Source organism: Salvia miltiorrhiza, chromosome 5 (assembly GCF_028751815.1).
Source record: "Salvia miltiorrhiza cultivar Shanhuang (shh) chromosome 5, IMPLAD_Smil_shh, whole genome shotgun sequence".
Taxonomy (NCBI): Eukaryota; Viridiplantae; Streptophyta; class Magnoliopsida; order Lamiales; family Lamiaceae; genus Salvia; species Salvia miltiorrhiza.
The window spans coordinates 47,135,346-47,146,608 of NC_080391.1; the positions used below are offsets into that span (position 1 = coordinate 47,135,346).

General features: G+C 34.6%; 1 protein-coding gene across 2 annotated transcripts; it reads left to right on the top strand.

Moving 5' to 3' along the window:
* The first annotated feature begins 2,774 nt into the window (after window positions 1–2,774).
* Window positions 2,775–6,370, top strand: LOC131024598 (protein FAR1-RELATED SEQUENCE 5-like). Of its 2 annotated transcripts, none has more exons than XR_009101946.1 (2): window positions 2,775–3,287; window positions 5,913–6,370. XR_009101946.1 is itself a non-coding variant. In XM_057954107.1 (2 exons), the coding sequence occupies exons 1-2, from the start codon at window positions 3,264–3,266 to the stop codon at window positions 4,745–4,747; spliced, it is 1,359 nt and encodes a 452-aa protein (XP_057810090.1). In that variant the 5' UTR covers window positions 2,775–3,263; the 3' UTR covers window positions 4,748–5,233. The 2 variants fall into 2 exon arrangements, 1 of the variants encoding a protein (XP_057810090.1); XM_057954107.1 differs by lacking the exon at window positions 5,913–6,370 and adding an exon at window positions 3,413–5,233.
* The last annotated feature ends 4,893 nt before the right edge of the window (window positions 6,371–11,263 follow it).

Sequence of the window (11,263 nt, forward strand, 5' to 3'; positions counted from 1 at the left end):
TTTGGTGTTTTTTAATGTCATTTTATACGCCTGATGTATATTGATGAAATACGGTATGGCTATAAATTAATAACCAACTATGGTTTTGAGGGTTTATGGATTTGTAGCCAATTATTTGCAGTCTGAAGCATGGTTCATTGTAGAAAACAGAGATTTTGCAGTTGTTTAGGCTATACGAGTACGACAGTAACTAGCAGTTTCTTCGTTGTTTGGTAAAATACTTAAATATAATATATATCCCTAACTATTATTCGTTTTTCAATTTTGTCATAAATTATCTACTTTGATCAACTAAAGTCCAAACTATAGGAAATTATGTAAATATACTTTGATCAACTAAAGTCCAAACTATAGGAAATTACGTAAATCTATCTTCGTTGTTTGGTAAAATACTTAAATATAATATATATCCCTAACTATTATTCGTTTTTCAATTTTAGGCGCGTGTTTCACACGGGCCATTAAAAAAATATTGAATTTGAATATGCAGCTTTGACTGTCTCGATTTCCGTGTAATTTTTGACCATTTTTTTAAATGTAATTTTTAGGTTTTTTATTTTAATTATTAGTAAAATGTGTTATTTAAAATTGAGCAATTAAATTTAAGTGAAAAACATAAAAATCAAAACTAAAAAAATCATGTAGGCTATCATGTAATCCCAATGCAGCCTCTTTACACAATGTGGTCCCCCCATCAAGTAAGCTATTATGTAACCCCAATGTGGATGCTCTTATACCCACTTAATTGAGATTGTTCCAAGTGTGACTAAAACTTAAATAAAGTATACCAATAAATTAATCTACGAAAAGCAATCAATTCAAATGTCAATTCATTTTTTAGAAAAGATATTCTTCAACTAAATGTTATAAATAAGTAAAATATATGCATATGCCCAATCTATATATATATATATATATATATATATATATATACACACATATAATAACAAAATAAATCTTATTCTACGTGGCGCCGTATAATCACCCTATTTTAATTTTCTTCAATTTTCATTCATTCTTATTTTTTTTCTAAATTTTTAATCAATTTCCATATCTAAAAAAGATTTATATTTGTATTTTATTTTATTATATAATATTAGTTTAAGTTTATCACATCATACTCACAAATTAATATGTATATATAATACGTTTATATATAGATGTATTTACTTAAATAATTAACTATATATATATATATATATATGATTTCAAATTTGACGATGTTGTTTAAAGTTTGAGACAAGATTATTCTCATAACTTAATTATAGTTTCACAAATTCTAGATAAAATGATACTCACAAGTAAGTTATAATCTTCAAGCTCCATACAAGATGATACTCAAAATTTAGATGTGGTATTTCAAACTCCAAAGAATATGATTTTCAAAATTTTGACGTTCAAATGTCATATGTGGTCTTTAGAGCTTCATATGATTATCTGGTCTTATTAGGTCCATATGAGATGATACTCAGATGACATATGTTTAGTTAAATTATTTCTTATTCGTCAAATTTAAAGAATTTGAACAAACTTAATACTCCCTCCGTCCCCTAAACATCTTCCTAAGAGAGGATGACATAGGTTTTAATAAAAGTTAATTATGTATTTGATAAGTTCAGAATGAGTCTCACAAAAAGTGAAATTATAAGAGTGATGGTGAGTGAAAGTGGAGAACGAGTCCCACAAAAAGTGAAATTATAAGAGTGATAGTTAGTGAAAGTGGAGAACGAGTCCCACAAAAAGTGAAATTGTAAGAATAATAATTAGTGAAATTGTTTTCAAAAATAGGTTAGAAAAATGTTTTGGGGACGAACCAAAATAGAAAAAAAAATGTTTGAGGGACGGATAGAGTAAATATTATCGATATACGATTAACAGCAGATGCGACACATCAATCGTACATCATATCATACTTTAAATTTACATATTTTTTTCTTCTAAAATCTTCAATCCCACATCAACTTTTTATAAACTTTTTCAAATTGTTATTTATATAAAAATATATTTCTATTATCACAACCTACATTTAATTGGCGAAAGTGATTAAGATTAATATTATTTCAAATATTGTATTACTAATTTAATTTGATTATATCAAATTAATTAAAGAAATAATTTATATATAAACTATTTCATATACTATATTAACAAAAATAATATAAAATAATTATAAATGATGACATAAAATGATTCTCGTCGAATTTCGACGGGTTCGACGCTAGTTAAGAAAAAACTACAATATGCATATAAGATTAGCAAGTTCTAAATCATTGATCTCATATTTTCTCAAAAAAAAAAAGTAGGTACTCATTTATCTTCTAGACATGTGATTATATCATCAATGGCGGAGTCAGTCAGGGGCTAGGGAGACCGTACTTTTTTTTATAAGGAATTGAACGAAGAAATATTGTTCATTATTATTATTATTATTATTATTATTATTATTATTATTATTATTATTATTATTATTATTATTATTATTATTATTTTAAGTAAGAAAAAAGTGAATTATATGGAATGTTCAAAAAATTTGGCTCGAGAGCTACTGTCCCGAAACCCATACTAGATCAGGTTTCCAATGAAACTTTTCGATTTCGCCACTATATATCATTATCATAAATGGTGAATACATATTGAGAGATCCATAATATTAGGGAAAATTCTATAGTGCAGATGTTTCAATACAGCTGACCCGTTAGGATTGTGACACGTGGCAAGGGTTATTGTTTAAAAATAATGTGTAAAAAAGGAAAAAAGCATGTTACCATGGTTGGGCTCGGTGCCCGAGGAAAAAAATTGCAGAGAGTTCCGCCCGAAGAAGAAACCGATCGGTGCCCAAAATTTGTTGAGAGGGTTTGGCCAAGAGTAACATTTTTCAACGGAAAATTTAACTCCGAATCCGAAAATGTCTTCAGATTCAAGAACGATGGCGTATACAAAAGTGCCTGCAATTTTTGGTGAAGCTTGAATGTTCATCAAGGAGTTTCAAACTTTACAAAATTTAATTTAAATATTACAAAGATTTTGCATTCATATTTGAATTTTAAATTTTTGTCTGAAATGCCCTCGTCATCTGTTGTTGTTTTAACGGGAGCTTATCAAAAAATTTATTTTTGAAGGGCTTCGTCTGTTGGGGAAAACTCCTTTTTATCATTCGAAAAAATTTGGAGCAATTGGAGCTTTTGAAGGGCTTCGTGTGTTGGGAAAAGGGCTTATAAGTTACGGGACCTTATTATTCGAAAAAGTTTGGAGCAATTGGAGCTATGGCCGAGGAGCAAAAGAAGTTGGTAATCCCGACTACTTTCCCTATTGTGTAAATTTCATGTTTTTATTTTTTAATTTCTCAATTGACGAGTGTAAATGTCAATTGTTTTGCAAAATTTGTAATGATGAAAGTTTTCTAAATTTTTAGTCTAGGGAAAGCATTGATTTGAATCAAGTACTGGGTTTCGAAGATAGTGACGACGAGGTCCCAAGCGTACAAAAAAATGATCCAAAAGATCCGTCTGATGCGGCTAAAGAAAATGTAGAGTTTCACTCTGATGTACATGAATGTGACGAGAATGGGGATATGGGAAATTTTTTTGATAAGCATGGTGAAGATGGTGTTTCTGGTGAAAAGGATGAACGTGCTGGTAAAGAGAATATGGAAAATTTGGGGAATAAGAATGGGAATTGGTTTTGTAGTGATGAAGCTCATGATAATTTATCCGTTCCCGAATGGGAGGAAATGTTGGCTGTGGGATCTACACTAGGTAAAAATCTGGTCCACATTTACGGAGATTATCTTCAATATTCACATAAAAAAGGTTTCAGTGTTCGGAGGGGGTATCAGAAAAGGCTTGGTGCAAGAGGTGAGATCCGATTAAAACAATTCGTTTGTTCCAGCAGTGGTTTGACGGATTGTAAGCGTCAGAAGATAAGTTTGGGGGTTTATAAAAAAATGGTTACTAGAACCGATTGTGAAGCAAAATTGGTGGTATCAAGAAAGGATGAAGGGCCATTCGTTGTGTCCATTTTCGAAACAGTGCATAACCATGAATTGATGGCAACTGACATGTCGTACATGCTCAGATCAAACCGCAATCTGAACATTGGTCATCAGTCTGTTCTGCAAGCTATGAAAGAGGCTAGTATTGGCATTAGTGTTGCTTGCAAGTTCATGGAAAAGGAAAGTGGTGGTGTACCTAATGTTGGTTTCACAAGGAATGATGCATATAATCACATTGATCGTGTGAAGCGGTTATCCAAATTGGCAAATGAGGATGCTTCGGATGTGCTTAAATACTTCGCCAGTAAATCTAATGCAGAGCCTTTTTTCTTCTGGAAGCACGAATGTGATGAGGATGGAAGATTGATGAATTTCTTTTTCCGGGTTTCTAGAAGTGCTTTAGACTATGAATCATTTGGTGATGTTTTATCTTTAAACACTACATATGGCACGAATCGGTATAATCTGATTTGTGCTCCTTTTGTCGGCATAAATCATCACTCTCAAAATGTGATGTTCGAAATGGCCTTTCTCTCTGATGAAACCACGGATACATTGAATTGGTTGTTGCAGACCTGTCTTGAGTCTATGCATGACAAAGATCTTGGGTTAATATACATTGATCAGGCATTGGCTCAGATAAAGGCCATTGATGAAACTTTTACGAGTGCGAAGCATCGCTTGTGCCAATGGCATATCAATCAGAATGCACCTGGGCATTTTGGAAACTTGAATAGCAACAAGGAGTTCAAATAATTGTGGTATAAATGCATGAACGGGGTTGATACTGAGACGGAGTGGGAGGAGACATGGAGGCACATGATGGAAACCTATTCAGCCCATAAAGTTCGATGGTTTTCTGATATGTATTTGCTACGTAAACGGTGGGCATCGGTTTTCACAAGAGATATCTTCTCTGTTGGGCTATTGGCAACGTCTCGCAGCGAGTCCGCCAACAAAGTGATGAAGGAGATTTGTCGTTCGAGCACGTCGTTATTTGACCTTGTAAATAAGTATGACGTCATACTCCAAAAATGGCGACGTAGAGAACGTGAAGAGGACATGAACTGTAGATGGTTACATGGCCAATATTTAGAAAACAATTAACTTCTGACTCATGCAGCTAGTGTGTACACACGTGCACTCTACAAAGCATTTGAGGAAGATCAAGGCTTCCTTCAATGTTATTCTTGGAGAATTTCTGGAAGAAGTTGGTCAATGCATGTGGTTTAACGCTACTTCAACTGGTTTCCACTCACGTTTGAGGGTGATTCAATTTAACCGACATAGTTCCCATGCCACCTGTAGTTGTAGGATGTAGGAATCGGAAGGAATTTTGTGCAGGCATATTGTCAAAGTACTCCCTCCGTCCCAGCTTTTGGTATCCACTTTTAGTTGTATTTACAACTAAAAGTGGATACAAAAAGCTGGGACGGAGGGAGTATTTTACTTGAAAAACGTTTTCCAAATTCCAGATGATCTCATCTTGAAGCGATGGACGAAGACGACCAAATTTGGTGAATCTTTTCCGCTCAATGATTGCCTACACGGTGGCACAATGAACTATATGTTATTTGTGAATAAGTGCACATGTGATGTGTATGAGATGGCCACATCAAGTAAGGATTTAGAAGTGGCTTGTTCAGCGATACTAGAGCAATTAGCTAACCTACGATTGGAGGTATCAAAGATTGTTGGTAATCCTATAAAGCCGTGCGATGGACCAGAGCCCACGAGTGGAAAAGTTTCCAATAAAATACAGAATCCAAGGAAGATTAGAGAACGAGTTTATGTAAAGAATAAACATTGGCAACCTGAAGGCCGCAAAAAACAGGGGACAGTGGGTGGTAGGATTTTAAAAAAGGGTCATGAGTGTGCATTTTTGTTTTTATCATTGTATTGATTAATTTCGTTTGTGCAGGTGTTGAGGGAATAACAAGTACAAAACCTAAACGAACACAACGGGGGACGAACACCATGATCAATTTCATGAACATTGATGAAGTTGATTCAGCCGAGGAATAGATGGTGAATGCTGGCCTTTGATGATGAAGTGTTGTATATCTAATGGCATTTGAAGAACCGCGTGGAAGAAGACGAAGATGATTGGTGCTTACCTGAGTATTTTAGCGTTCACATGGAAAGCGTTGCAAGGCAGAATACCAATAAATGATAACTCGATCAAAAGCGGAGTGTTACAGCCGGAGAAAATGCCAATTGTATTATGTTTCAATCTCAGTGCGAGTCTTCTTCTCTTGCTTATCTTCACGATTGGAGTTCGTCCCCTTATGATTGTATCCCTACAAAGCTTTAATTGAGCTTCAATTGTCCTCTAATGTTTTTGAATTTGGTTCCTTCCAAACTCTAGACGTCATTAAAGGTGACGTAATGAGGGGTGAGCAAAAACCGAGCCGACCGAAAAAACCGACCAAAAATAGGTCGAACCGATCGGTTTTCGGTCGGTTTTTTTGCTATAGTCGGTCGGTTCGGACAATTTTTTATAGAAATTTTAGTTTTTTCGGTCGGTTCGGTTTTCTTGATTTTGGTCGGTCGAAAATCGAACCGATCGATAATATATATATTCCTAAACCTAAGTTCCTAATTCCTAAGCCTATTCCATGCGGCGCCTCCCCAGCCCCCACCCCAAAACCTAATTCCTAATCATATTCCATGCGGCGCCTCCCCAATCCCTACCCCAAAACCTAATCATCTCACTTCTCTTACTCTCATGCGGCGCCTCCCCACCCCAAAAATCAGAGCTCGCCTCCCTCCATACCCCGAAGCCAATATCAGATTGGCGAGACTTCCGACGAGACGTGCTCCAAGCCGCAGTTCCTCTCTCCACCCGCAACCACCTGTACCTACCCTTCTTCACCGTCGCGTGGCCTCCAGCCTCCCTTGCGTCGCCGCCCACCTGTAACCCGCCCTCCTTCTCTGCCGCGCGGCCTCCAGCCTCCCTTGCGCCGTCGCCTCACCTATAACCCGCTCTTCTTCACCACTGTGCAGCCTCCAGCTTTTCGGCTTGGTTCGGTCAGTTGAAAATTGAATATTTCGACGGCTCGGTTTTCGGCCGGCTGATCTTAAAACTTCGGCTGGTTCGGTCCATAAATCATTCAAACCGTCGGTCAATCGGTTTGTGTTTTTTGGGTCGGTCGGTGGGCCGAACCGACCAATGCACAGCTCTAGACGTAATAACGTAAATGTGGTAGATTGAGGGATTAGAGAGTTGGAGGTTAAGTTGATTGTGGTAGAGGACACGACGCATCGTTTGTGTTAAGTTGATAGTGGTAGAGAAATTTAGAGCATTAAAATAAAAGTATAAATACACTATAGAGAGTTAATCACAGTTTAATACAAAACATTTTATATCGAAAATTATGTATTACATTGTTAAATAATGAAACTTGATATATCTTAATCCAGTTAACTAACAATCTATTATATGTGGGAATTATCACTTTTAGCAATTTTTCATAAAAACATGAGTTATATAGCCCCACTTTATAAATCATAAGTTAGACAACCCTTTTTAAGTTAAAAGATTAGAGTGCCCTTTGACTTTTCAATACTTTTATTTTATATTTTATATTCTGTTTTTATTTAAACGTTATATACAAATAAAACAATTCAAAATCAACGTTTTATTTACATTATATCTACTCATCGAGTAGTTACTAAAAAAATCACCATTGTTCTTCACTACTCGGTCGAGTACTCGATGGGGAACGCCATCGAGTAGTGAAGAACAATCTTCGATTTTGCTATTTATCTCATTATTTTTAATGATACGAAGCGTTTCGTCGATCTTAACTAACGTGTTTGTGCTAATATCGATGAAAAATAAACATATTAGCTATATATTGCAATAGAGTAAATGATTGAAGTGTGGAATATCTACTTCATAACACATAGTGTGGAGTTTGGAAGATGCAGGGATATATGCGGTAAGTGAAAGGAATGTTTATTGCATATGACTTAAAGTTGAGTCAAATTATGACGTAACATCTTCTTTCATATGCTAATCCTATTACAAAGACGAGAACATAATTAAAGTAACACCCATAACAAAAAAACATGTTAACATTGCAGAAATTAAACCACCTCCCACCATTCATCTTGATATTGCGCTCAGCCAACTCCGATCCACTAATTAATCATTCTTACAGGCGGATATGCCATTGAAGACGACTACATCGAAGTACAGATTGCCCATGTGTTTGAACATCAGCAAAGAGCGGTCGGTCAAGGCGTGGTCGTGGGCGAATCGTGGCCATCCATCTTCAAAAAAGATGTCACCATCATCGTCTCTACGCACCTTAACTCCCCACCTCCCTTTAGGGGTTATCAACACTGCCTCTATCGATTTCTCTTGTTTTAGCTTCTTACAATATGGTGATGGCAGCTTATGTGCGCAATTAGACGTAAACCAATACAAACAAACGTAAATTAGTGACAATCCAAACATAATAAAAGAAATAAATGCAAACCATCAGGTATAGAAGTAACCATTTTTTCGTGCAATAAAGTAAACTCCATTATCTGGATACATTTGATTCCAATTTCCATGTCACCTGTGAAGAGTTGTAGTTTCGAAGCAGAGGAAGATAAAGTGACAATTCCCTTACTTTATTTTTGATTGACGTCTCTGAATCAAATTATGAGTTGTAGTTATATCCAACTACGCAAAAGATTTAGGTCATCATTTTGTAGCACTGTAATTTAGATTGGACGGTGGAGCATTTAATTGTGTTTTAAATTCATGACAAGATTGCATGCAAGATTCGGCATCTACTTCAAAATTGATATAAGACCTCAACTACCAAGGTTCCAAGTGAATGTCGATCACTTTAATTAATGTACAAGATTTGTTCCAAATTAAATTTATTTTATAAAGTATTTCATCATATTTTGTCCGGACAAATTTTGTCCAAATAGCATTATTGATATTAAAGTGTGTCGAATTACTATCCTAAACCTTTAGAACTCAGTTAGAATTTAGCCGACCGTGAATTTTATCTGCAACATGGTGCCGGTCATTAATTTGGCGTGATGCTCGGGCACATATTCCCGTCAACTTTTCCGGTCGGTTACGCTTACAACACCTCTCTGAATTTTCTGTGGACCATTTTAACGTGGAATTCGTTACTAATTAATCTTCAGTTATTTTTTTTGGGGAATGAGATTCAATGTACCACACTTTATGTCTCACTTTGTGTTCCATTTTCAATTTTATTTAATTTCTTATGTATATTTTCTTCAATTTCAACTTTATATGCTTTAGTTTAATTTTGTGATTATTAACTAGGGTTTATTCCATCAATTTAGGGTATATAATTATTTTTTATCATTTAATTTCATTTTTATTGGCTAATAATTGGTTGATAAATTCAAAGTCATGATATATACTTTTTAAAAATTTTAATCTTTTGAAATAAAACTTCAATATACCTAATTCATAGTATTATAATAAATTTTATTTTTATAAAAAATATTTTTAAAATAATAGATATAAGCATAAATACTACATACTATATTCCTTTTTTTTGAAAAAAAGGAATATGTTCCTTTTTTTTAATTAAATATATAAAAAATTGTTCTTTAAACAAAAAAATTATTCCAGAAGACATAAAAATGACTTCGCAAATATTATTATATAACAGAATATAATATTCCAAAATTTCTAATATTATTCTTGGTATTTATTGAAGAAATATATTGAAAAGAATGAATAAATTACACACGGGTTCTCCGCTCTGCTGCGCCAGACACACGGTCGGCTAAATTCTAAATGAGTCTTGGACTTTTAGGAATGTATGTATACGAAAATGAATGAATATTCTGCAAGCAATCTTGTACATTAAATAAAGTGATCCGCATTCACTTGGAAGTTGGAACCATGGTAGTTGAGAAGATTGCATGCAATCTTCCCAAATTAATACACACTTAAGTGCTCCACCATGCAATCTTGAGTGAAGTGCTAAAAAAGATGACCTAAATATATTTGCTTAGTTGGCTATAACTAGACCTCATAATTTGATTCAGAGACGTCATGGTAAATTTAATACACCTTTCGGCATGCATCTTGTCATCGTAAGCATCGATGAAAATGCAAATAGAGGATTCATAAATTTATATTAAGAAAGTGCTCAAATGAGGAAATTTATATTAAGAAAAACAATAAGATCGATCGAGGAGTACTAAATTAAAATGGTGTACTTTCCAATGAAGAGTCCGTACGATGACATTCGTCGTAAAGAATGGAGTTCCGGCGAGGTGAAATACCTCGTTACTTGGCTACACACGAAAGTGAAGGAAACAGACTTGTCGAATGCATATTATATGATAAATTTGGTAAGGAAGTTATCTTCGGATTTTGCTCGTTATTATGGTGCTGAAATAGCTACGTCTGATATACTATTGAAATTACACGACTTGGCGGACGATTTTGATGCTTTCAATTTCTTTGCCCAATCATCCGGGGTCGAGTATGACGTATCGACAAAATAAAATTACGGTGACCCATGAATATTTCGAGGGGCTTCAGACAGAGGTCAGAAATTTTTTTTTGTGATAGCTTTTGTTTTAGTAATTGCAGTTGTTTGTTCATTCTAATTAATTTTGGCCTTTTTAATTTTTTGTCACAGGAAAGCGATAGGAATAAGAAATTTAGGCGTGTGGGTTTTGCTCATTTTGTATTGCTATATGAGATTTTATATGTCAGAGGTTTAGAAAGTCTTGATTTTGAGTGGGTGCTTTCAGCCCTCTCCGACATGGATCGACGATGGATTGGCGAACCATGTACACGGCCAAGTCGCAGACCGTGGCCGGTGAAAATCATTGAATATGGATGGCACTATTAATTTTTTGTTTAAGTTTTTGATGTAATGTTTTGTTGTTGGGAAGTAATTTAGTTTTAAATGTAATGTTTTATTAGGGGGATTGCATCTAAGTATTATGTTCGTATCCGAAAAATCTTGTGCTTTAATAATTAAAAATAATTGCAAAACTCTTGTAATTCGAAACTTCAATTACCAATCCCCAGTAATTAATAATTTTAGAAATAATATTGACGAAAAATACTACAGATGTTTGCATGGTACATAGTATTGACGAAAAATATTAATACGGATGTTGGCATGGCATCACAAAAGTAAAAATACTTCGGATGTTTGCATGGTACACTGAAGTCATCACAAAAGTATACAAGTTAGCGGGATACACCTTCACTTAAACTTTGGCCCGTAGTATACAAGCTAGCGGATTACACCTTCA

Bases quoted from the DNA above. Each gene is read 5' to 3' on its own strand.
- LOC131024598 (XM_057954107.1), top strand. From the start codon at position 3,264: ATGGCCGAGGAGCAAAAGAAGTTG. The intron at 3,288-3,412 runs GTAATCCCGACT...CTAAATTTTTAG, and splicing joins CCGAGGAGCAAAAGAAGTTG to TCTAGGGAAAGCATTGATTT.